Here is a 27,754-nt window from a genome sequence, read left to right on the forward strand (position 1 = left end):
GTGTGTGTGCGAGGGTGAAATAACACACTGGTTAGGATTTCATATTTACGTCGAGCTTGGCCGTGGGTCCTTTGTGACACGCCCTATGTGCGAGTCTTAATCCGATTAGCCAATGGGCTCTTCCATACGGCTACGGACATTTTTTCCTCTATTTTTTTCTGTTCGTTTCATAGTAGTGGCAGTCGCTCGTAGGAGGGGTGGGGGTGGGGGGTCGTATGAGGCTCGGGGTTAAGGGGGAAGGGGGGGAGGGGAGTAAGAGAGAGAAGAGTGCGTAAAATTGTATTCAAACTTCGGCCCTCGAAAAATGAGTTTAGGGTTTACGATGCATAGCGTAGGCAGATTACACTTGCTGCGGCGTATTTGGTCTGTATAATCGACATTTTGAAACATTTGCCAACAGAACTAGCACGCGATATTGAAATATGTAACAATGATGATGAAATAAAAGAACCGGCCTATGTCACAAGCCCCCCCTCCCCCTCCTCCCCCATCTCTCCCTCTGAGGCAACCCCGGGAGATGATCAGGTAATAATCGATGGTAATGCCGTCGTTGCGTCTTCGGGTTTCTGTCTGCGACAAAGGGCGGCGACGGCGACGGCGAGACGGAGGCCCCGACGACCCACCCCGCCGGGCTCCCTCGGGCGGGCCACGGCGGACAGGCACAATGCTGAAGGATCCCAGGACAATGCGCGACTGTCCTGGGCGCGTCCTGCTCCCACCGTGGAAGCTGCGTCCTCGGGAGGCAAAGAGATGCGCTCCCCTGATAAGTCCCAGCCTAGGACAAGGGATTACGTAGGGAACTATTGTTAGCCCTGTCTCTCGTCTCGTCCTCTCTCTCTCTCTCTCTCTCTCTCTCTCTCTCTCTCTCTCTCTCTCTCTCTCTCTCTCTCTCTCTCTCTCTCTCTCTCTCTCTCTCTTTCTCGCTCTCTCTCACCATGGAAACAGGGTGCCAAATGTACAAGTGAAAACAAAAATACGAACACGAGGCAGGCAGAGAGTAATACAGACATCAACAGATACACAGTATCAGGGGAGGGAGAGACCCTATGAAAAAAGAGGGCGACAAAAAAGGGGGAAAGGAGGCAACAATAACCATAGCGTTGGCCGCACTAACCCAGTTACCCTTAATTAAGAGACAATAACAACCCTGCGAGTCCCCGCTTCCATCCACTGGTTCGGATTATGTTTCGAAGAACCGATCTCGAAGCCTTTCCTGCTCGACAGCTTCTCAAAATGAAACTTCGCGACTGGTGACGATGAAATGGTGGCAACTTCGGTTCGGAGTTATTATGCCTCCGTCTCGACAAGTCACCTCGAAAACTGCCCCTTCCTAAGGCGCTGTCTCGGCTCTCGACCCCGATAATTCGGTGGCACTGCTTCGAGCCGCCTCTGATGACTCGATTGTCTTTGGATACACGGATCCCGCCCCCTTGTCGCCCGCCGAGAGGAAAGGGGAGAGCCAGTGACAGTGACGCAAGGGGGAGAATCAAACCCTGTCGGCTAAGATTTCCGACCTTACAGAGGAGCCCAGGGTGGCATTGTCTTCACGCGCGTGTGAACAATCAGCCGGGCTATTGTGACAGGAGGTGTTGCTTGAAATTGGATCAATGCGGCACATTGTCGGGTGCATTTTACAGGGAATTTGATCAATTACACACAAATTACGCCCATGCATGTCCAATGACGGCAATTAAGTTGAACGGAGTGCAGAGGTTTCAGGGCCTTCCCCTCCGCCCTTCCCCCGACACCCCCAACTCAGGGAAACAACGTTAGGGCTGGAAAGAGTTGAAAATCGAGCTGAAAAAAGGGGGAAACTAATGTATTCCTCGACGTCTGTATTTCATTCCGTGCATTTCTTATCTGAGAATAATACCAAGTAAAATAATACCGGCAAATGCTAGGGTCACACGCTGCCCGACACAGGATAAGGCTCCTTGCTCGCGTGTACACAAACCCTTCACGGATATGTCAACAAAATACTCGTGGAAAACAGTCTCTTCTTGTTCTCTCTCTATTCTCTCTCATTCAGCTTCTTCCGAGCGTACATCCGTTCCTCAAAGCACGATTTTTATAATTTATTTCGTATTATTTATCTACCCCTCTCCATTTTAGTTTGATTTTCGTTTTTTTTTTTTTTTATTGATTTGCTTTTGTTGTTTTGATTTTATCTTTACGTAGTTGTTAATTCAGTGTTTTTTTTGTATGCGTTTCTCCTTTCTTCCCTTCTTTTATTCCTGTCATCCGGCACCCCTTTCCACGCCTTCCCCTTCCTCGCTTCCCCCTTCTCCCTCCTCCTTTCCCCCCTTCTCCCTCCTCCTTTTCCCGTCTTCCTTCCCTCTACCTCCCTCCTCCTTCCCCCTTCCACTTTCCTTCTTCCCTCTTCCTCCCTCCACCTTTCCCCTTCCCTCTTCCTCCTACCCCCTTCCATCTTCCTCCTTCCTCCTTCCCCCTTCCCCCTTCCCTCTTCCTCCTTCCCCCTTCCCCCTTCCCTCTTCCTCCTTCTCCCTCCCTCCTTCCCCCTTCCTCCTTCCCCCTTCCCTCTTCCTCCTTCCCCCTTCCCCCTTCCCTCTTCCTCTTTCCTCCTCCTTCCCCCTTCCCTCTTCCTCCTTCCTCTTTCCTCCACCTTCCCCCTTCCTCCTTCCCCCTTCCCTCTTCCTCCTTCCCCCTTCCCTCTTCCTCTTTCCTCCACCTTCCCCCTTCCTCCTTCCCCCTTCCTCCTTCCCCCTCCCCCTCCAGACACGAGTGCCTGTAGCCAAAACAATGCGAAGCGAGACAAAGGATAAAGCCGCGGGGATCAACAAGAAGAGGAGGAGGCCTTTGGGGTGGGGGTGGGGGGGAGGGGGGGGAGGGCAGAGGTCGGGTAAGGGGGTCATCCTGCCTTGAGTCAAGATCACCCGTAACGAACATATTGTTTTAGTTTCCCCTCTCTCTCCCCTTGCTCCTCTTCCCTCTTCCTCCTCCTCCCCCTCCCCCCTCTACTCCTCCTCTGCTCTCCTCCTTCCCCTGTCTTACTCCCTCTCCCTCTTCCTTTTCCCCTTTCTTTTATTCCTGCCCCCCTCCCCCCCTTACCCCTTTGTCCTTACGCCTCCACCTCCGCATTTTTTATTTCTCTTGTTACTTATTCCCATATTCCTTTTTTTTATCATCATTTACATCTCTCTTTCACAAACCCAAAACGGAAAGAAGTTAATAAAAAGAAACAGAAAACGAATGAAAACAAAAGACAAAGAGATATGAAAAAGAGAAAAAAAAGAAATAACAAAACGAAAAAAAAAAAAAAACTGCAGACACGAACGCACGCGAGAGAAGGTAACAAGCATGAAAAATGAAACAAAGGAAGAGAGAAGAACAATATGAGAAAGCCATTGTTATCTTGTTGTTTCAAGGTCCCGAGTTGTTGTTGTTGTTGTTGTTGGCGTTGTTGCAGGAGGGCGATGGCAAAGTGGCATTGTCCCTCCGCGAGTCCTCTTGGGGAACAATTAAGTGGAGGCATCATTATGGAGAGAGAGAGAGAGAAGGAGGAATGGAGAAAAGAAAAAGGGGTGGGAAGCGGGGAAAGGAGATTGGAGAAGGGAGGGGGGAGGGAGGGTAGGGGGGGAAGGAGGGAAGGAAGGAGAAGGGAGGTTTGTTAGTAGGGAGGAACGCAGGGTATGAGAGAGAGAGAGAGAGAGAGAGAGAGAGAGAGAGAGAGAGAGAGAGAGAGAGAGAGAGAGAGAGAGAGAGAGAGAGAGAGAGAGAGAGAGACAGAAAGACAGACAGAGAGACAGACAGACAGAGAGGGAAGGAGGGAGGGCAGATTTGTACACTAGCAACGAACACACAACAAACGCCCTCACACTCACTCACACTCCGACGCAAGCACAAGCACGCGCGTTGAGAGAGAAGCCAAGTAAACCCACCGAACAATGAGAGATCGCGGGAGACAGAGAGAGAGACCGAGGAAATACGAAAAGAAAAGAAAGAGATAAGAGACACAGGACGGGAGACTGAAGATGAGACAGAGAGAAAGACACTGAGACAGACGGAGTCTTAGGTATAAAAAGAGTGTGTGTGTGTGCGTGAGAGAGAGAGAGAGAGAGAGAGAGAGAGAGAGAGAGAGAGAGAGAGAGAGAGAGAGAGAGAGAGAGAGAGAGAGAGAGAGAGAGAGAGAGAGAGAGAGACTGAGGCAGAGACAGAGACAGAGGCGTGTGCTAATTGCATTATGCCTCGACCTATTCAGCAGCTCCACAAGATAGTCATGTACAAGTTCCTTTCTTCTCGGTACTCCTCGAGATGCCCAAAACGTGACATTTCAGCCGCCCGGGAGATGGGACAGAAGGAGGCATAAATAGCTTCACAAGGACCAAATCCCCCCCCCCCCCCCCCCCATCCCGTCCCTTCCGCTTCTTCTCCTAAGTCCTTGAGAGATGGAAGGAAGAGGAAGTGGGAGAGGGAGAAGGAGAGGAAGTGGAAGAGGAACAGAAAGATAAGGAAAGGGGTGGATAAGCTTCCTTTAGTTAGTTTTCGCGATTGGTGGACGAGGTGGATGGAGAGGAAGAGAAGAATGGAAAGGAAAATGGAGAGGAATATTGTGAATACTGATGAGAATGAAAAAAAGAAGAAGAGGGGAGCAGAAGAGAAAAGATAAACATGGCGGCGATAAACTGATATTAATAAGAAGTCATATCAAAACTATAAACATCATCTTCCAGCATTTTAAAAATAGTGAATAGGCTAAAGAAAGAGAGGCGAGAGAGATGAAAGAGAAAAGAAGAAAAGGACAAGGCAGGCGAAGACGAGAACGAACAGACGACGTGACATAATGAGCGTAAGTAAGTCGAGGGAAACTCTTAGACGAGAGACAAGAAGTCAGACCAGCGTGCAACTCGGCGATCCATTTATTATTCCACTCGAGCTAATGATGTCAAGCCTGTTACTTCCGTCATTAACAACAAAAGCTGCCCTTGGGAACAAACTGCTCCCCTCTTTAACCCTATTATCCCGCCATTCCCGCCCTTAATTCCCCCAGTCAGAGAGCCCAAAGTCCCCCTAGGGTCCTTGACGATGGTTGGGACCCGAGAGTGTCGATCACAATTTGGTAGGTGGTGGCTGCCCCCGCCCTCCCCTCGCGCCCTCCCCCTAGCTCCCCTTCCCTTCTGGTGGTGCGGTTGACACCTCAGGCGTCGGCTTGGTCACGGCTCTGACAGGCGGGTCCCTTCGGGCGCGCGGCCGGAGGAGTTCGCCGTCGCCGGTCTTCGCATACCAACCTGCTCCTCTTACAGGAAGATCCGCCGAGAGGCGCTCGGAGCAGAAGAGGTGTCGGGATGCTGCTTAGCGCCGTAATGATGGATGCGAGACACGGCCGCGCGGCGAAGGGGCGGCGGAAGATCGGAGGAGACACTGACGCATCCCCCGGGAGGCAGATAAGGATGTGGAACGCCTCAAGGACACGGCGCAGGCCTTTGGAAACGGCTCACGGCTCCGCAAGATGATTTGATTGTTGTTTAGACCGGTCTCAAGTTTACTTTTGAATGTCCTTTCCCTCTGGCGAGGAAGATTATGACGAGAATAAACTTATATCAAATCTCGTGTTGAGCCATGTACACACACATACAACCTTACCTGAACAAGAGCATAATTAATGATTCCACTAATGACCCTAGCTCTCCGAGGGGTCGAGTGTAACGACCCAACTTAGGGAACTTACTAAGAGAAATGACCCGGGACTCATTATCAGAAACTACAGGCAGATTACGAGACAAGAGCTTTTGGAGGAGCTGGGAATTATGGCTCATATACGGCTTGGCAGGGATCTCGTCAAATGTTTTTCTCTCGAATTTTTCATCCTCTCTCTCTCTCTCTCTCTCTCTCTCTCACTCTCTCACTCTCTCTCTCTCTCTCTCTCTATCTCTCTCTCTCTCTCTCTCTCTCTCTCTATCTCTCTCTCTCTCTCTCTATCTCTCTCTCTCTCTCTCTCTCTCTCTCTCTCTCTCTCTCTCTCTCTCTCTCTCTCTCTCTCTCTCTCTCTCCCTCTCTCTGTCTATATATAAATATATATATATATATATATATATATATATATATCTTCTCCCGTCCCTCCTTCTTTCGATCCGCCTCTTTTTCTCACGCTTATTCGAAAGAAATCGATATTAGTAAAGAGTCACCGACACTCCTGAGAATGTCACAGGAGCTGACAAGAATAAACTCTTAAGCCCACATTGCTGTAACCCAACACCCCTGAGATCCAAATTAGCTGACCGCGGGTCATCATTTAATAGCACAGGTCATCTTAGGTCACACGGACGGGGCACCACATTTCCTTCCTGGGAGGTCACTCGGAGGAATCTCGAGTGCCTGATGGAATTCGGAAGCCAAGTCACAGCGAGGTCAGAGAAGGTGACAGAACTCGTCCTGTGGGAATGTGACAGGTGAAAGGAGCCGCGGTATGATGAAGGAGGTCAGGTCAAAGCAGGTCGAAGCGATTGCGACGAGGAGAATGCCCGGAATCGACTACAGAATGCAATGGTAAGTCGCTTTTATCCGTAGCGCGAGGCGATCCTTTCGGTCGACGGCACCAACCCGCGACCTATGTCTTATTTCTCATCTTTTATCGCGCACGTCAAGACTTTTTTCTTAATGTCTTAGCAATTATAAACGCCCTCTATGCACCGACACGCGAGAGTATAATCTTAATCTCGACCTCACATTCACAGCCAGCAACGGAAACCCACAATACAGCTGACGTCAGCACGCCTAAGAAGCTCTTTTGTCCTTCACATCCTGGTCAACCACAACAGTTTGTCGCCTAATTTGCATACCGTTTTCTTGCAATAAATACTGGGATTTGAACTTCCGGTGTAAAGGAAAAGAATTGGTATAGTCATCGGGTCGAAGGAAGCAACAACATGGAGGAATGTCACATGGCTGGTTACGTCCGGCCCTTAGTCTCTCATTATGCGTTGTTATCGTTAGTTATATTGTAGTTATATTCTTGAAATTCTTTTAGCCATGTCATACATATATCATAGCGCATACTTTCACCTTGTTTCCATGTCGTAAATCAATCAGACTCAATCAGGGTCATCTTATCATTCCGACAAAGGGCCTTCAGCATCGCCCAATTCACTCGGATTTCGAGATAACTTTGGCGAAGACGACGACAACGACGGACATGAAGATAAAGATAATGGAAATAATGATAATAACAAAAACTACAGCAACTTCAACAACTGGACCAAGAAAGGTTTTCGCAACAATGTTCATCCTACGAAGAACAGACTTGGACCCCGCCCCGTCGTTGCAAGAGAAGCTGCAACGCACACCACGCAAAGGGGAGGGGGGAGGAGAGGGGGAGCGGCTTAGGACGTGAAGCTCTTTGAAAGATCGCCGATACGTAGCAGCCGCACCTTTGACGGAGCCGCGGGCGTGTCTTTATGCGTATGTGTTAGTTTCTGATATCACAAATCGTGTGATAAGTATCGCTTGTTGGGTGTTCGGAACTTCGCGTGGTAAGTATGGATTTGTAGAGAAGGGGGAGGAAGAGGAAGAGGAAGAGGGAGAGGGAGAGGGAGAGGGAGAGGGAGAGGGAGAGGGAGAGGGAGAGGGAGAGGGAGAGGGAGAGGGAGAGGGAGAGGGAGAGGGAGAGGGAGAAGGGGAGTTGGGAGGAAGAGAAAAGGAGAAAGACTAAGAGAGAGAGAGAGCAAGGAGAGAGAAAGAGAGAGAGGGCAAGAGAGAGAGAGAGAGACTCCTCCAGGCAGCAATTCCAGTCTCGTAAAGCACCCGTTAATTCCTGGCTGTCCCGCGCTCACTCAAGAAGCTATCAGGAATCCCGCTCTCCTTAACATTCCGGCTCCAGTTCTGCAGCAGAGCCTCGGAGCCATTAGTAGATGACAGGAAATTAACTCTGCTAGCGGGATGGGCAGGTGTAATGGGGATGAATGGGAGTAATTGCTATAAATGGGTGATAACTAGCAGTTAGCATTCCTGGCCCGGGGCTGCAACGTCCGCAACGAGGCACTTTATTATCATACTCGGGGCGCTCGATAGTTTCCAAAATAATTTTCAAAAGTGCTTGCAAACGTTTATGACGGGAAGACGCGGGGGGTGAGGGAGAGGCGACCGAGGTGTTTTTGTGTCCTTGGCTTTCCTGTTTACATTTAAACGGACCTTTTCCCCGCGATGTGATGGACTGCTATGGCTGCGGCGGCGACCATTGCCTCTGTCTCATGGCGTTGGCGCTTCTGCAGGACCGCGTTTGTATCTTGATTCGGTTCGAGGAGGAGGAAGGAGAGGGGAAGTTGGCTAGAAGAGGAAAAGGGAGAGAGAAAAGGAGAAAGAGAAAGATAAGGATAGGGATAAAGAGAAGGAGGAGGAGGAGGAGGAGGAGGAGGAGGAGGAGGAGGAGGAGGAGGAGGAGGAGGAGGAGGAGGAGGAGGAGGAGGAGGAGGAGGAGGAGAAGAAGAAGAAGGAGAGGAAGAATGAGAGAGAGAGAGAGAGAGAGAGAGAGAGAGAGAGAGAGAGAGAGTGAGAGAGAGAGGATATCAGACGAGAGAAGCTGGGTTAGAAGTGGAAAGAGGAAAACAGACGGAGGAATGTATCAAAGGAGGCAAAGCAGCAAGAAGCCTCATCTCTCCCGCAAAAAAAAATCGGACCAGAGAGACAAATACTAATCAAGACGAGGAGGAAAAGGAAAAAAATAAAATTCTTGCACAACACCCCAAGTTATCGATATTTCAGTCATCTTCCCGCCCCGCTCGGAAGCCACGCACGCACGCAGAATAGATGCAAACTTGTCTACTTGGGAACGTTCCTACAAATGTCCACCTCCGAATTCTCGTTTGAACTATGTGTGAACACCTCCTCCCTCTCCCCCCTCTCCCCCTCAACCTGCTCTGCCAACGCAGGTCTTTAAAGTCATATATTTTTCTGCCATTTACAGACCACCTTAAGGATAAATTAGCCTTATTAGTGATACGTCGGCAGGATGTAAGCAGCTCCTATGTTGCCAGACGTTGCTTGGCAAAACACCGAGTCATGATGTCCCCATGACAGGATCTTGATGATGTGTTCAGCCTAATAATCACTTATATGTGAAAGGCGGAAGGATGGTGCACGTATTCCAGTGCAGTTGAGCTGTGACTGTGCACCGCGCCTGTCGTAGAACTTTGAAATATTTCAGGTTCTGTTACACATCTAACTAATGAAGTAACACTTTTAAAATAAAACTGTCGAGACCCTTACTTTACAAAATGTCTAGTTTCTGTCAGAGCCGAAAGCGCTGTTACCTCACTTAGCAGGCTGAACAACAGGTTCGAGGGGAAATGCTGGCGTGTCACGTGCTTCTCGCGAGGGGGCCAACAAAATTCCATATTTGAGTTAATAAGTTCCAAATACCTGAGCGAGGGGGAGAGACTTACAATATGCCTCTCGCACTGTGACTCACGGGGACTTGTTTTGAACCCGCTACCTCTTCCCCCGTGTTCTATCTAATCGTTGTATAACCCCCCTCTTGGCTCCCTATCCACGTGTTGTCCATGTCATTTCTTTAAATTTAAGCCAGACTTACGAGTGTGCCAGAGTACATTATTGTTTTGTAAAGTCAACCAGGGGAATACTTACGCGTGCATCAAAAATTGGCTCCACAGGCAACCCATTCTACACCACGCGGGTTATGAGCGAAAGTCCCGTGCTCAGCCAATGAGCAGACAGAACCACATCAATACTTTCTTCTCACTGGTCCATTAGGCGCGCCTGTCGTCCGCCGGTGACAGGCGCGCCAGATGAACAGCCGGGAAAGATCTCCTAGGCTTTTACGTGTGTGTAAATAACGTCTCTCGGATACTTGATTATATAAACAAACTCCTGATAACAAGCCGTAAGACGAAACGGAAAATAAGATGCTTCAGTCAACTTGGGAAAAAAAGAAAGAAAATAATATAAGAAAAAACTAAAGTGAAAGGAACCATGCTGGGTTCCCGTAGACTAGTATTTCCCGAATTTGACTTCCGATCATAACGGTGGCTTCTCCCCCCTACCCCACCCCCGCCGCACAGCCCTGCATTCCGGCGCTGTTTACAAAAATGTTCACCCGACTTAATTTCCTTTCCATCAACGAGTACAGAGATGTTTGAAGACTCGGAGAAGCCACCTGCCAAATCCCATCTCGACGCTGTTCTTCGCGACACGGACGAGACGCAGTGAAAATACCTGCGTCCACATTACTGAACAGGAGGACAAGTAGCTTTCTTATGCGTGGGTGCTGAGTGGGTGGGTGGTGGTGGGTGGGGGTGGGGGGTGGAGGGGAGATAACAAGATTCTGAAGAAGTCTATCCGGTCCTCTTCCCACCCCTTCCCCTACCCCATACCCCGTCACCCCCCACCCCGCCCCATACCCAGCCCACGTGGTGTCAAGTGTATTATTTTGGGTGGTGACGTTGCGGGCGGAAATGGGCGTTTTGGAGTTCGTGTGAGACCTGTCGAAGGCGCAAAGGCGACCTGACCTCCAGCGTTCTTCCTTCCCCTCCCTTCCCCTCTTCCTCCCCTCTTCCTCCTTCTCCCCTCCTTCTGTCCTCGCCTCCTCCCCTCATAACCCCAGCACGCACAGGTCGGAAGGTCAACAGGTTTGAGGGATGGAAGGAAGGGCTTATTAAGAGTTGAATGGGGAAGCTGACGGGAAGGAAGGACGAGGACGAGGAAGAGGGGGAAGGAGTAGAGAGGGAGATGAAAGAAGAGAAGAAGAAGAAGTCTTTTATAACTTAATGAATGCGATTTATTGCGTTCTTTCTTTCATTCTCACATCTCTTCGTCTGAACAATGTACAAGCTTAAGCATTAGACACCCTGGGTAAAAAAAAAAAAAAAAAAGAAGAAAAAAATTAAGAAACGAGAAATAAAATAAACACACACACACACAAAAAAAGCTTAATCCACACACGCAAACATCTTTTATTAATTTACCACATCTCTTTCGTCAGCCCAACCCCCACCCTCACCCCCACCCTTTCCTGCCCGCCCCCCCTCCCCTCCCCCTCCCACACGGAACATTTGCCCAGGTGCTGCTATACCCAGGAGCACATCTGCGAATCCCAGCGGCCTCGTGGCTCTCGTGTCATTTCTGTCGGATTCGAGGGGGGGGGGGGGGGGTATACTGGTGTGTCGATGGTGATGTTGATGTAGTAGTTGTAGTAGATATTATTATCATTGGTGTTAATATTAACATCGTATTAACTGTATCAGTTGTATTCTCTCTCTATATATATATCGTTTTCTTTTTCTTTCTGCCTCTCCTTCTCCTTCTTCTGTTCCTTCGCCCTTTCCTATCCTTTCTCCCTCTCCCTCTTCTTCTCCCTCTCCCTCTCCCTCTCCCTCTCCCTCTCCCTCTCCCTCTCAATCTCCCTACCTCAATCCCTATCCCTCACCCTTACTCCATTTCTCCTTGCAAGATGCAACACTCGTGCAATCACGATCTGACGTGCTTGTTACTCACCATTCACTATGTCTGGCGGTGGTAAGCAAAAATGAGTCCTCGGAACGGAGAGATTACGTGTGCTTGTTCCTTGTCGCTTGTCAAGGACGCGCGGGAGACAGTGGGCGCGAGAGGCAGTGTTGCAACGGGAGATCATGAGAAATTTCATAAATTCATTTTAGCTTTCGGAGCGCAAGGGCGTGGAAATTATTGTTAGAGGTGATGATGATGATGATGGTGATGCTGATGGTGGTGGTGTGGTCATCATTGCAGCAAAGACATCATCATAATGACAAATATGATGATGTTCATGATGGTGACAATGACGATAATGCAATAATAATAATGATACTAATAATTATCATTATCGTTATTATTATTCCAGTTATTATAATTATTATTATTAACTATTCTCATCACCATAACAGTGATAATAATTTTTACACCATAACCATCACCAATCATCATCCTATCAATAGTATTAGAAGTAATAATATCATTATTAATATATAATCGCCATTATCATTATTGTCAATTATACCATATATGTAACACTGTCAGTAACGAAGCCAAAGCGAATAACGCCGTAAGCAAAAACAAAAATAATCACACACACACACACACACACACACACACACACACACACACACACACACACACACACACACACACACACACACACACACACACAAACACACAAACACAAACGAGCAAACGAGCCAACCACCCCATTAATAACAATCTAACGAGCGGATCAGCAACGTCCTCGATCATTACAGCTTATCTGATAACACTTGCGGCGAGCTGTTCCCGCAACACACGTGGCGAAGTAATCCACATGAATCCGGGGGCGTTCGTGAATGATCGACTGACATAATCATGTTTGGCCGAACGATAATCCGGTGACGAGGGGCGCGGAGAGAGGCGTAATGATGACGTAATCATGATCCCATATGGAATTGAGAGGGGGGGGGAGGGGGAGGGGAGGATAGGAGAGGGGAGAGATAAGGACACACACACGCACGCACACATACACACACACACACACACACACACACACATATATATATATATATATATGAGAGAGAGAGAGAGAGAGAGAGAGAGAGAGAGAGAGAGAGAGAGAGAGAGAGAGAGAGAGAGAGAGACAGAGAGAGAGAGAGACAGTGAGAATTCTCCCACCACGTACCTTAGGTGTCGTCTAGAACGTTAATGACTATTACGGAGTTACATAAAAATAATATATTCGACAAGGCACACAAGCGCCCCCCTTCTAACCCTCCTTTCTCCCTCCTCCTCCTGCTCCCCCATCCCCTCACACCCCTCCCCCTGAGCACACTAAAATGGCATACCAACATTATGCAAATTTGGAGACTTTAAATACCCCGCTAGACACTTGACTCCCGAGGAAGGGAGGGGGGGGGGAGAGGGGAGAGAAGGGGCAGAGAGTAGAGAGGGGGAGGTGAGAGAAGGGATAGAAGGGGCAAGGGGAGCATTGGGGGGAGAGGGGAGAGGGGTATGAGTGTCGCATGAGATTAGAGGGCTACCGACCTGGCACCAGCCTCCCTACCGACCATTATCCGGCTCTGCATCCGTTTGTGCTCTCCGTAACCGGCAGCGAGAGGTGGGGGAAGGGGGTAAGATAAAGGATGAGAGAGGTGAACGTGGAAAGACAGCCTAACAAAAAATAAATGTTATATTCCCCAACGTTACATTCGTACAGAAGACCTTCGACCGCCATGAGGAACCATTTCAATACATATTCTTGCCTGATTTCCTTTCCTCAACTTTCTGGCCTTTTACAGCCTTGAACTCGCAGCTTGTGGAGGTGTGTCTTTATCTATCTATTCATCTTCTTTTACGAATATGTAGCGATATCCAATTATAGCATTCGTACACACAAGTGTTTTGGGGAGAACAGCTGCGTGATGAGAGGGAAGAAAAAAAATAATCCTTATAACAAGTGCTAGATTTCCAGCGCCATTTAGAACTAGCCTCACTCTCCCGCTTCTCGAATCATCGGTCGACCAGAGCCAATCACTCAACCAACGAAAAAAAAGGACATTAAACGGCCGCGTAAAATCCACAGTTTCATTTCCGCAAATGGTTCATAAATAGCGTTTTCGTAGCGCCCTGGATTGGTGCATCCGGATTCATCTCCTTCCGTCTGACCGCGGTACTGCGAACGCCAATTTGTAGCAGGAGGAATCGGCCTTTCTGAGCCTCACATAAATGTCAGATCGTGGGTGCCATTGCTCCGTCATGCGTAGTATTGGAAATCTATTGGATTTATGTCAGAAAGTCGGCAAGATTGTCGTAACGCTAATATTTCACATTTCAAAGCCAGTGGGATCAAAGCTAAATTTTATCTTCAGATATAAAAGCGGCCTAATATACTTCAAGAGGAGAAAAAAATGTCTATAAAGAAATGTGATAAGACAGATACATAAATATTTTTTTGTAACTAATACAAAGCACATAAAAAGACGTAAAATGGGAACATGTACACACACAAAAAAAAATATATAATATATTTATATATATTCTGACGTGACACATGATAAGCTCCCCTCCCCCCCCATGTCAGACTTGGATATAACTAAATAAAAGCCAAGCCAACACAACAAATTTCGTTTCAAGAGAAGAGAAAAAAAGAAAAGGTAATAATACCCGACTAGTCAAATTCCTCGAATCCGAACGCAGACAATTTCAAACGTAAAATATGCAGCGGTCCGGACGAAACCTTTGACGCGCGGTCGCCATCGCTTCCCGCCACCAGATAGGCTCGTTTCCCTCTCCAGCCTCCCAGAGATACGTCATCTGCTCTCATCTCGCGTCTTATCCCGGCCACAGATCGGACGCGACAGGTCAATCTCCGATAGAAGTATGAGGTCTGCGAGAATTTCATCTGGCGTGATTGGGGAACCAGTGATTGGAATGTTATGATTAGGACGGAGATCCCTCGGCCGGAAGAACGCGTGGACATACGTGTACGTGTGTGCGTGTGTGTGCGTGTGTGTGTGTGTGTGTGTGTGTGTGTGTGTGTGTGTGTGTGTGTGTGTGTGTGTGTGTGTGTGTGTGTGTGTGTGTGTGTGTATGTGTATGTGTTTGCGTGTCACACATGGCGACACACGGGCCCTTCATTCTTGGAAACTTACTTTCAGCTGTCTTTCAAATTATTTGAAATAGCTGAGGATGATGGATTCCTTCCCCTTCGTATTTACATTTCTGAGAATATCGACGCTTGTATTTTTATGCTCACATACACTATGTCTGTCAACATATCTATCAGTCTAGCATACCTAAATGCCTTTCGATCTACAGTACACACACACATACACACACACACACACACACACACACACACACACACACACACACACACACACACACACACACACACACACATATATATAAATATATATATATATATATATATATATATATATATATATATATATAAGTATATATATATTTATATTTATATACTATATATAATATATATATAAGTATATATATATATTTATATTTATATACTATATATAATATATATCTATATATATAAGTATATATATATTTATATTTATATACTATATATATATATATATATATATATATATATATATATATCTGTGGGGTGATAATTTGTGCATTTCTTTATTTATACTTGTAGTCTATATTAAGTACACAATATAGGTGTGACCGTACGTCAGTATTCGAGTTAAAACATCAGTGTATAACATTAAGGTGTAAAGTGTCTCACCTGTCATATTATCTTGGCAAAGGCGAACCCACTCACGTGTCATGGCCCTTACTCACCCCACAACTCACCACACACGCACGCACGCACGCACGCAGACATACTTACGAACTTACTACTCCTCATTCCACTCCCCTCTCTCTCTCTCTCTCTCTCTCTCTCTCTCTCTCTCTCTCTCTCTCTCTCTCTCTCTCTCTCTCTCTCTCACTCTCTCTCTCTCTCTCACTCCTTTTCTCTCTCTCTCTCTTTCTCTCTCTCTCTCTTTCTCTCTCTCTCTCTCTCTCTCTCTCTCTCTCTCTCTCTCTCTCTCTCTCTCTCTCTCTCTCTCTCTCTCTCTCTCTCTCTCTCTCTCTCATACCCATACATATGCACAATATGTATCTATCCGTTTATCTATCTATCTATCTATCTGTCTCATCGCTTATATACTGATTTATCTACGTTTGAATGTTACTGTCTATCTATCAAACTCCTAGCTAGATATATTTATCTATCTATCTAAGGAAGACACATGAATTAGTCTCATAACTTCTGTCTGTATCTATTGCTGTCCGGCTGGTACATTGTGATAATCGGCTAAACAAGCATTCCTCTCCACCACCGGCTCCCCCTGAGAGCTCGAACCTCGTCGTAAAAGCGAGCGAAACAGCATCCACCTCTAAAGACAGCTAATAGCCGGCAGTTGAAATGTGAAAGAGGGATCTACAATAAACGAGGCGGGTCTTAAATCACTAAGATTTTTGCCAATAGGAAGTTGGCGACACTCAATAAGAGAGACGAACGCCCGCTCTGACATTTACGGCTCCGACGCATCGAATTTGCATCGTAAACAGGATTCGGTTCGCTTGTGAAGGATCGGATGTTACTCCTACGATGCTCGCGGTGATTCCGGGAGCCGTTGCGAAACTCTACACTGTAAGATTGTTTCACGAAAGGCGCACGCGTGTTTAAGTCGATATTTTTAAACACCCAAACAGATAGACGGATAGATATAAGGTGGACGCGCGATGTGCATATTCGGGAGCACATCACTGCACGGCGTTCATCAGCGCTGCCCGACACCCAAGCGCTATAAATCCCCAATTCGGAGCCCTCGAAATGGCGCGGGGACAAGTCCGCGCTCGGGAGACGCCGAAGCCCTCAAACTTAGCTCAAAATTTATAAATACTGCAGAGTAAACAAACTCCCGGCCACCAAAAACCCCTAAATATTCGCATCTCCGTGTATCACTGCGAGAACGGCCCGGGGTGCGGGGAGTGGGTTCAGACCCTCTTCGTCCGTATTATTCTGAATTTGATTATATGCATGTAATTATATTCGCTTTACTTTCTCTCTTTCTCGATTTGTCTATCTAGCTGTCAGTGTCAATCTCTCTCTCTCTCTCTCTCTCTCTCTCTCTCTCTCTCTCTCTCTCTCTCTCTCTCTCTCTCTCTCTCTCTCTCTCTCTCTCTCTCTCACTCGTTCCTTCTCTCCCCTCTCTCTCTCTCTCATTGGTTCTCTCTATTTTCAGCATTGCATAAACGAAATATATAAAAGAAAAAAAAAAACGCTTAAAAAACTACTCTCCCATCCCTTCTCCCTCCCCATTTTCGCCACTCACTTAATTTTGGCGTAAAAAATGTCCATAAAGTTCGTTACTTATTTCCTTATCCTTACATCCTTAAGGACCGAGAGAGGGGGAGAAGGGGGAGAAGGGGGTATGGGGCTAAAGGGTGGATGGGGGGGAGGGGGGTGGAGGTATTGAGTTCCCTGATGCAAACAACATCTCGTATTTCAGGGTTGGGAAACCGACATTATTTTGAATTCATTTACGCGTCTTTCCTATCGCTAATCATCCAATTAAAAATCCAAACTAGGGTAAAAAAAAAAAAAAAAGACCGGCGAAAAAGCGAAAATTATAAAAATAAGAAAATATACCCGTAATCCTCCCCCCCCCCCCCCCTCCCTCGAGTTAAATAAATACGATAAACAGTTCGCTGATCGGGCGGGAAAGGATTTCCCGAAGAAGCGATAGAAACGGGTCACACAGGGGTCGTATATTTTGTGCGGAAATATGCAAAAATTCTCAAGAGGGGGATTACTCACCGTTAGGCAGGAGGGGGGGAGGGGGGGGGGGGGAGGGGGGGAGGGGAAGATCAGGGTGGGGGGGTGGGGAGGGGGGGATTTCCGGGGAGTTAATGGAGTTGCTTTTGAGAACCAGCGGCGCGGGGGGGGGGGGGGATTTGCGTGTGGCCGTGTGGTTTACAAAATACTATATGCATATACATATATACATAAGTATAAATAGATAGATAGACGGACAGTTAGATGAAGTGACATATAGGCAGTTACATAGTCTGATAGACAGTTAAATAGACAATAATATGGATATATATATAAAAAAAGCAAATGTGTTTACACATTCACACACACATATACATACATAAATATAGATAGATAGACATACAGGCAGAAAGAAAGACACACACACACACACACACACACACACACACACACACACACACACACACACACACACACACACACACACACACACACATATATATAAACACCTATACATACACAGAGCTATGTACAGATGCTACTTTTATTTGTGTTCCCATCTCCCCAATCAGTCAGATTCATTATTACAAGCTGACAGAAACCAATATGATATACTGACAGAAAAGGGTTCGAAAAAATAGTAAGAACAACAACGAAAAAATGCTTGGCAGTTAAAAAGGGAATGTGTGTGTGTGTGTGTGTGTGTGTGTGTGTGTGTGTGTGTGTGTGTGTGTGTGTGTGTGTGTGTGTGTGTGTGTGTGTGTGTGTGTGTGTGTGTGTGTTTTAAATATATATATATATATATATATATATATATATATATATATATATATATATATAGAGAGAGAGAGAGAGAGAGAGAGAGAGAGAGAGAGAGAGAGAGCGATCCAAGCAGTCTAATAAACCGAGTAGAGTTTGCCTAGGCCTACACTAGACTTAAGATAAACATTAAAAAAACTTCGGAAGTTTACCATTTTCCCCTTTTTCATCGCCCCGGTGGGAAAGGTGAAACGAGGGGGGAGCAGGGGGGAGAGGGGGGAGGGGGAGAGAAAGGAGAAGAGAGAGAGAGGGAGGGAGAGTAAATGGGATGTTTGGGGAGCGACACCTAGCTCCAAACTGACACATAAAATATGAAATGATTAGCGCCTTCTGCGATTGGAAACAGCTGCGAGGGCGGGTCTCCAGGCAGAGGTGAGGGAAGGGGGGGAGGAGGTCGCAAGGGCAGGGGCAAGGAGGAGGAAAGAGGGCGAGGGGAAGAGGAGAGGTGACTCTTCCTGCGTGAGAGAAGAGAAACGTCTTTTCGCGACGTCGTGACGATCACACGAGGCAGGCGCTCCTTTTAAGGCGTAACTTGATGCGTCGGAGTAACACCCGGCGACGCTTGGGTGAAATGCGCGTCGGGGAGAAAAAAATACGGGAAACGGTGGTCGGTAGATCGGGGAAATGATAAAGCATACGCAGTGATACTAACAATAATGATAAAGGAAACAACAACAGCAATAACAACATTAATAACAATAATAATTCAATTTATCTATCAGGACTTCCACTCTTAGACATGCACACGAGATCAACGAAAGAATAGAAGAAAAGAAAAACGAAAGGCAAACTGACAAATAAAAAAAGAGACGGGAAAGAATCCAAGGCAGCGGAAAGCAGCGCGGGAAAAAATGAAGTAATTGATCCGCAGAGAATACAAACACGCAAGAGAGGTGACAAGGGTAATGCGCGAGGAGGAAATGAGATGGAACGGGAGCTATGCCGGGCCGCGGGAGGGTGAATAATGCCCACTTCTCGTGGGATGAACTACGCAGGATTTATCTCTCGAGTTTTTTTCTTTCTTTTTTTTAATATATATTTTGGGGGAAAAAAGAGCGGGTAAACAAGACCCGGGGGAATGGAGGATTCTAAAAGGCCGGATGGGGCGGAAGAGGAAATACTTATTTGTATATTTATACACACACTCATACGGATACATACACACACTCACTCACACACACACACACACACACACACACACACACACACACACACACACACACACACACACACACACACACACACACACACACACACACACACACACACACACACACACACACACACACACACACACACACACACACACATACACACATACACAAGCACATGCAAACACATACATACACACAATGCAAACAGAAGACGCAAATGAACGAGAGCTCCGTCAAAACTACAATAGCCTCTACTTCTCATGAAACGCTGTTTGGCGCAATCACACGGGAGGAGGAAAATGCAGCCAATAAAAACACCGCTACCGCACTGCCTGTTGACATTCCACAGTTCGTAAGTTTGCTGTCACTTAGCACAGACTTTCCCGTTCCCCTTGTGGCCTAGGAAGGGGAAGGGCTGATGCGACCCCAGGGAGCTTCTTAACCCTTTCCGAACAAACTCCGAAGCCCGGAGATCAAAAAACGTTAAACTGGGCGCCGAAACGTGGCCACACTAACAAACTACTACTGAGTCAGAGATTCGCTTTGGACGCAGAAGCTGACAGCTGTATAAACCCATAGCCTCCATTCTTGCACTGATTGGATAAATACGCGGACACTTCTGGAGACATTGAGCGGCTGGGCAACTGACAAATACTTCGGTATAATGTGTCTCTTTGGTATGTTTTCATTGTGGGAGGTTAGAGGCAAAGGAAAACAAGGAGAATAAGAGGAGAATACGCTAGTTGAATCATCCTGCTTTAGTATATGACAGTAAAATTACATGAAAAAAATGTGTGTCGTTTGTTACAACTTCTACATTGAATTAAAACTGAAAATAGAGATACTCTGAATGTTGTGAGAAGTAGAATAAATGTAAGGAAGACGTTTTGATAATAATGTCATCAATGCTATTAATACCAATAATGGAATGATTAGCAGATGATAGGTTTTAAGACCGTTGTCATTTGTATAATTATATAATATATTATCCTTAATGCAGCAAGCGTCGCATTACTATAATGATTTTTGATCGTCGGGCACAATAAGGCGCGTTACAGAGGAGCAAAGGTAAAGGGAAATAAAATAAATACAGAGCAAGGTACTGTCGGTTGCTCTCCTCTTTCTCCATTGCATCCACCTTCTCCACCACAACTTCCACCTCCACCTCCACCTCCACCTCCACCTCCACCTCCACCTCCACCTCCACCTCCACCTCCACCTCCTCCTCCTCCTCCACCTCCACCTCCACCTCCACCTCCACCTCCACCTCCACCTCCTCCTCCACCTCCTCCTCCACCTCCACCTCCACCTCCACCTCCTCCTCCTCCTCCTCCTCCTCCTCCTCCTCCTCCTCCTCCCCCTCCTTCACCTCCTCCTCCTCCTCCTCCTCCTCCTCCTCCTCCTCCTCCTCCTCCTCCTCCTCCTCCTCCTCCTCCTCCTCCCCCTCCTCCTCCTCCTCCTCAGCCTCCACTCGGGGCTCCAAAACAAAAGCCGAGAGGACAAGGATGCGGAGGAGGCGTTTTCCAAGAGCGACGCAGAGGACAATTGCTGCTCCAGACTATACGCGGGCGAGGAGAGAAAAGGAGGTTCAGGCACAGAAATAATGGGATGTGAGAGAGAAGCCGCTATTCAGACTCGAGGCCCCGGAGAAGGATGGGGGGGGGGGAGGGGAAGGTAGAGGGAGGGGAGGAGGGAGGGAGGTTCTGGAGATGGAGGGGGACCTGGGGGAGGGGCAGGGGGAGGGGGAAGGAGGGAAGGAGGGGAGGAAGGGGAGATGAGGGAGGAGTTGTTGGTGGGGGAGGACCTGGGGAGGAAGGGGGGGATACGAACGAGGAAGAAGGGGTGGGGAGGAGGAAGGAGAGGGGGTAGGAAAGAAGGGGATAATCAGGAGGAGAGGAAAGAGGGGAAGTACCTGGGAGGAGGAGAGAGGAGGGAGACCTAGGGGGGAGGAAGGAGGAGGGGGGGAAGAGGATGATGAGGGGAAGTGGAGGGGAAGGGATGGGTTGGGGGGGAGTTTTGAGATCTTACACAAGATTATTATTTTCTTTTTTGAAATAATGTTCTCTGTTCTTTCTACAGTCTTTCTCTATCTTTCTCATTCACTCTTACTCACTCCCTTAACCCCCCTCTCTTTATATATATGTTTATGTGTGTGTTTGTGTTTGTGTTTGTGTTTGTGTGTGTGTGTGTGTGTGTGTGTGTGTGTGTGTGTGTGTGTGTGTGTGTGTGTGTGTGTGTGTGTGTATGTGTGTGTGTGTGTGTGTGTGTGTGTGTGTGTGTGTGTAACAAAAAATATCAAACCATCAACTATATTTGTCATTGTCAAAGATAAAAAATCCTGGCCTTCAATACCGCGTTGGGAATCTGGCACAATAACATACGGTTACCAATACACACAGGTTTTATTATCCCTGGATCATCCAATATCAAAAAAAAAAAAAGAGAAAGAGTTACAAAGCGAGAGTAGAGAAGGGGTGAGAGAGAGAGAGAAAGAGAGAGAAAGGACTCTCCAAAAAATGACATCAACCTAAAAAAAAAAAATAAAAAAAAAATAAAAACAAATTGTAAGACTCGGATACAACGCCGTTCTTGCGTCAATTATTTGTATTCTATTAACCTGAAGTCAACAATGGCCCAACAAAGGCGGGCTCGGCGGGGGGAGGGGAGCGCTGAACCAGACATCCTATTTAAGAGGGGAGAGGCTGCGTCTTGCGCGGTGTTTCCTTCTTGAACAACCCTTAAAGCCCCGAAAAAACTGAGGGGAACGCCGAGCAGACTGTCCGAAGCGGAGGGCGGCGATCGCGGCCCAATTCGGCCCTTAGCGAGTCCCTGGGGAGAGGTCGGAACGGCCTGCGACGCCGCCCGCGGGATAATCTGATTTCACTCCCGCGTGATTTTATTATTAATGAAGTGGCATTGTGGGAGGCTGAGGTGCCCGCGGCTGTACACAAAATGATGCTTGTTACCGCCATTGTCCCCTGCTTAAGGCCCGGCGTGGCGGGGGGCGGGGGGGGGGGGGGAGGGCGCCCTTCGCGCTCTCGTGCAGCCTTCGATTCCGAGCGCCGGGCGCCGGGGAGCGTATCATCAACGATCATTATTTCGTACCACAAAAAATACATTGTTCAGCGAACTCTCGAGATTTTTTTCGTCTTTTTCTTTCCTGAGTGGGAGGGAGACCCTTCTCTTCTTCCACGAAAAGTAGTCCCTCGGCCATATGAAAGTAATACTTTGAATGGTGTCATTCGGAATGTTACCTAACCTTTTCATGAGGACAAACATTTACTCCCCCGAAAAGATAACTCTACAAGACCTCAAGAAGATCGTCTTAAGCTACATAACCTACAAAACTCCTTAGAAAACCCACCCTCGCCGCCCTCTCCCCTTTCCCGCCCGCCCCGCCCCCTGGCCCCCGCCCGGGCAGCGAGGGCGGCGATGGCGGCGGCGGCGGCGGAGAGGCAGGCGGCTTGAAAATCCCAAAAACTATCTTGGTAAGCCGGCGAGAATGGCGTAAATTCGTAAAAGTCCCCGAGCTTTTGAAGAGGTGGCAACAAGGGAGCGCCCTCTCGCTAAGGAGGCGGTGTCCACATCCTAGTGTACAGAGCCTCTCTTCCCTTTGTCCACCAAGATGTTTTTCTTGTCAATTATGTCGGGGCCCAACAAGACTTCCCTCCCCCTTCCCCTCCCCCTCCTCCCCTCTGCAAACCCCTTGCGGAGGCTAATTCATTTTTATTCTGCGGTCGGGGCGGTCGGGGGCGGTCGGGGGCCGTCGGGGGATCGTCTTTTAATACGCGCCTGTATCTCTTGGTGCTCCTTTTGGGGGAAAGGAGGAGGGGAGGCGTTTGTCTGTCGAGGAAGAGGCCCTAGGGAGGTGTCTGTCTAGGGGAAGAAGCCGAGGAGATGTGTCTGTCTGTTGGGGTAACGGCAGGAGGGGGAGGTGCCTGTCTCTCTGTCCGGCTAAAGTAGCTGTTTGCTGTTTTCGAGTTTCGTGATATGTAACTACCCAAATAATACGCCATAAGGACTCCCCCATTCTAGATTTTTGTCCCCCTCGCTCACTCTCTCTCTCTCTCAAAAAAAAAAAAAAAAAAAAAAAAATCGCTGGCACATAAACTTCCATACATTTTTCAAAACTCTCATGAATAAACAAAACCAACTAAAGTAATCAAACAAAATACATTATGTAAATACCTGTCATTTTTACCGACGTGGGGCCCGCGCTGTGGCCACAAACGATCCAATCTCCTATATTTGCAGGTCGGACCGGAAGTGGGCAGATCAAAGGGAAATTTTAATAATGGGATTGTGTGCCCGCCCTGGTAACATTGTTTAAGTTCCCCGCGTAATCCATTTCAATAACCTTTGTCGTGCCTTTCAAAGAGAATAAGAAACACACGTAAATGTGCAAGTCCACTTCTCTTGAGACCTTTTTTCCTTCTTCCTCATATATTTTTTATCTCTCTCTCTCTCTCTATTATGTTTTTTTCTTTGGTTCGTTCTTTGTTATTACAATTCCGCGTTAGATAAGGAAGGAGCGCAGCGGTGGCCACGGGGGAACCACACGTCGAGATTGCAGCGACCCGAGGCCCTTGAAGACGAGTCCGACGCCGAGAGAAATTGGACTTGCGATCTCAGGGGGAGGGGGGGGGGTAATGGCATAAGAAGTAGAGTGGGTAAAGGAAAGGGGGGGGGGATATAAAGAAATACAAGAGAGGGGGTGTAATGCAACAGAAGGGGAGAGAGAGAGAGAGAGAGAGAGAGAGAGAGAGAGAGAGAGAGAGAGAGAGAGAGAGAGAGAGAGAGAGAGAGAGAGAGAGAGAGAGAGAAAGAGTGATGAGATAGAGAGATGAGAGAGAGAGGTGGCAGAGCTGAGAGAGAGAGAAAGAAAGAGAGAGAGAGAGAGAGAGGGAGAGAGAGAGAGAGAGAGAGAGAGAGAGAGAGAGAGAGAGAGAGAGAGAGAGAGAGAGAGAGAGAGAGAGAGAGAGATAGAGAGAGAGAGAGAGAGAGAGAGAGAGAGAGAGAGAGAGAGAGAGAGAGAGAGAGAGAGAGAGAGAGAGAGAGAGATGAAAAGACCGAAAAGAGAGAGAGAGAAAGAGAAAGAGAAACGAAGAAATAAAAAACGAGAGAGAGAAAGCTGGATAAATACAGACTCAGAAAGTGAGACATACAGCACACACAAACGTCCAAGAAAACTGTATTCTAGGAAACAGCGGCGCCCATAATTGCGCAGAGTAAGAGCGTCCGCGGAAAACAAGGTGCTCTGAGATCAAAAGAAGAAGGGAGGGAAAGACACGGGCAACAAGACGAAGAAGGGAAGGAAGAAGAGAAGGAAGATAACCAGATAAGAAGAGAAGGAAGATAACCAGATAAGAAGAAGGAAGGAGCAAGGGAGAACACTGATGGAGGAAAAGATGGCAGAGAGGTCGAGGGAAGGAGGGGGGAAGTGTGGGGGGTGGGGGGTGGGGGGGGATGCGTAAGGGGGTTATGCGGTTTATATAGAGAAGAGGCGACCTTGGCGGTGTAAATGGGAGCATGAGTGAGGGCGGGACGCGAGTGAGAGCGTGAGTGCGAGTGCGTGTGAGAGTTAGATGTTGCATGTTGTGAGAAAGAGTGCGTGAGAGTGGGTGACAGAGAGAGAGACAGGGAGAATATAGATAGAAAGATAGAGATAGATAGATAGATATATAGATAGATTGATAGATAGATAAAGAGAGAGAGAGAGAGATTGAGAGAGAGAGAGAGAGAGAGAGAGAGAGAGAGAGAGAGAGAGAGAGAGAGAGAGAGAGAGAGAGAGAGAGAGAGAGAGAGTGATACATAGAGTGAACATAACTATCCAACATATCACCTCCCCTTAAACAAAAATCAATCTTCGACTCCAATAAAAAAAAAAAAAGAAAAAAAAAAAGAAAAAAAAAAGAAAAAAAAAACTCGCTTCCAACCGCGCCCACTTATGCATTATTTCCAGCTGACTTTATTAATTCAACCGATTTTAATCATTCGACAAACAGACACATCGAATTTGTTCTGAATGTTAATGAAACGATCCCCGGGCAAGAGGGGCACCACGGAGGACGCAGATCATTGGCTTCAACATTCGTCCAATTAACCGTGAACTTTCACCTCCTTTGATTCATAATTCATCACGTTTGATCAAAGAAATTAACGTGTTTTGTTAACGACAGCGACAATGAGCGAAAACAGGAGTCTCTCTTTTTAACATTCAGGATTTTTAACATTTATCGCGTGTGGTCTGATTTCTTGTTTATTTATGTACCACTTTATTCTGTTTATTATGTACACTCTTTATTATTACTGTTTGTTTACTCCTATCCTTTTTTTTTTAAGTTTATTATACACCTATTGCATTGTTCGGTTTTTATGCATTTTCACTTGGAAAGATAAAAGAATGGCGAAAAGTACATGGAACTGATAGATAGAAAGATCGATAAAAATTCGATGAACTATATAGATAAAAAGAGATAAAAATCATAGATAAACAGATAGATAGAGAGCTAGAGAGAGCTAGAGAGAGAGAGAGAGAGAGAGAGAGAGAGAGAGAGAGAGAGAGAGAGAGAGAGAGAGAGAGAGAGAGAGAGAGAGAGAGAGAGAGAGAGAGAGAGAGATAGAGAGAGAGAGAGAGAGAGAGAGAGAGAGAGAGAGAGAAAGAGAGACAGAGACAGAGACAGAGACAGAGACAGAGAGAGACAGACAGACTGACCCCCCCCCCCCGCCTCCCCAGCCTCTTCAGGTGCAAGAGGACAGCCACAAAGACTAACTACAGACCGAGATGGACTCTTGGGTCGGGATTGAGAGAATGACTGATGAGCCTTTTGCTCTTTGATCCTTCCAATGGCCATTATTGGCTTCTGGGCCTCCTCCTTTCCCCTATCCCTCCCTCCTTGCCCCCTCCTTCCTTCCGCTTTCCTTCCTCCTTCTCCCCCCCACCCCCCACTTCTCCGGCCGCTGTCTTGCGTGAGGAATACCACGGAGAGGAAAGGGGGCGGGGCGGGTGTGGGGGAGGAGGAGGTGTGGTTGCTAGGAGGGAGGGGAGAGGGGGAGGAGGAAGATAAGGAAGGTAAGACTAGCGAAAGAAACAGAATCGAGAATACATCCAGGATAGTTTTTTTGTTTTTTTTATACTTGGTAGTAGAGAAAACGGGACGCGTCTTATTTCGTGTAGTCGATAAAAATGACAAAAAAATCAGCACAGAAAAATAAAAGCGAAAAAAATGACGATCTTCATAATCTGAAAAAAGGTGACGAAGGCCAAGGAATCGGGTACGTTACCTTCTCGTGCTGTGGCTCCTGAGGCTGGTGCTGCCGGATGGAATCGCGAAGCTTCTGGAGCTGAGCGATGATCTCTGTGATGCGCTTCTCCTGGCTCTGGAGGGCCTCGGGGTCGGCGCTCAGCAGCTGGGACATGGAGGCCAGCTGGTCGCCCAGGGGGGGCACGCCGCTGGGCACGGTGGAGGAGGGGGGGCTGGGGGGCGCGGTGCGGCCCTCAGGGGGCTTGCTGCTGTGGAGGGAGAAGGCGGGTAAGAATAATGGGTAGAGGAATAATCATAATGATGATATATGCCAATAACAATTACTCGAGTAATAACAATACGGCATCTGCTCAAAAGCGCGAGCGCTGGCGCGGAGGCTGACCTTTCTCGTTCTCGTTTGGCTCGCTCGGCGTCGTCGATCGTGCTGTGGCTCATCTTGGAGGTGAGGCGCTTCAGCACGTCGTCCATGGACTTCCTGGCGGCACTGGCCAGCATGCCTCCTCGCTCCGCCTCCGACAGGGGGGACAGGGAGTTCCTTCCTTGCTGCTGCTGTTGCTGCTGCTGTTGCTGCTGCTGTTGCTGCTGCTGTTGCTGCAGATGCTGTTGCTGTTGCTGGAGATGCTGTTGCTGCTGTTGTTGAAGTTGCTGTTGTTGTTGCTGTTGCTGTTGAAGATGATGCAACTGTTGCTGTTGTTCGTGTTGTCTGGCAGCCGCCGCCTCCTGGAGCAGCCTGTCGTGTTCCTGCCTGAGCCTGGCCTCCTGGAGGCGGGCCTGGAAGTAGGGGTTGGCGAAGGGGTGCAGGTGCTGCGTGAGGTCGTCGGAGTCGGCGGAACTCTCCCGACGGCTTCTCTTGGCGTCGCCCGACGCCACCTCGGAGTCGGACCACCTCGCGGGGGACATGCCGACGGTCCCTTCGTCGCAGCCGCCGTAGCTGAACTCTGAGCCGCCGGCGGAGTTGTCGGAGTCGCCAGCGGTCGTGGAGACGAGAGGAGGCGCGTCCTCCACCAGCATCTCACTGGCGTCGCTGTAGGAATCGAGCACCTTCGTCGGCAGCGACTTGCGCTTCGACGACATCGTCAGTCTGGGGACGAGAGAAAAACTTGTCAGCAAAGGCGATTGGAAAGACGCATGGCAATATCACCAACGGAAATGAATATAGAGATTATATAACACTGCTATTAAAACTAAGATATATACATGACTAAATAATAATAACAACAGCGGTAGGTGATGGCCAAGCGCGCGCTATCGGAACCAGAATTAACAGCAGA

General features: G+C 47.8%; 1 protein-coding gene across 7 annotated transcripts in view; it reads right to left on the minus strand.

Moving 5' to 3' along the window:
- Positions 1-27,754, minus strand: part of LOC125029290 (transcription factor SOX-6-like) — a 132,981-nt gene that overhangs the window by 43,648 nt on the left and 61,579 nt on the right. For 6 of the 7 annotated variants that reach the window (XM_047619190.1, XM_047619191.1, XM_047619188.1 and 3 more), the window contains exons 2-3: positions 26,866-27,564; positions 26,503-26,731 (exon numbers count right to left, since the gene is read on the minus strand). In XM_047619190.1, coding sequence (XP_047475146.1) covers positions 26,503-26,731; positions 26,866-27,557 — 921 coding nt within the window. In that variant the 5' untranslated portion in view covers positions 27,558-27,564. The remainder of the gene's footprint in view (positions 1-26,502; positions 26,732-26,865; positions 27,565-27,754) is intronic. The other variant, XM_047619186.1, reaches the window with a different exon arrangement.

The sequence above is a fragment of the Penaeus chinensis genome, chromosome 9 (genome assembly GCF_019202785.1).
Source record: "Penaeus chinensis breed Huanghai No. 1 chromosome 9, ASM1920278v2, whole genome shotgun sequence".
Taxonomy (NCBI): domain Eukaryota; kingdom Metazoa; phylum Arthropoda; class Malacostraca; order Decapoda; family Penaeidae; genus Penaeus; species Penaeus chinensis.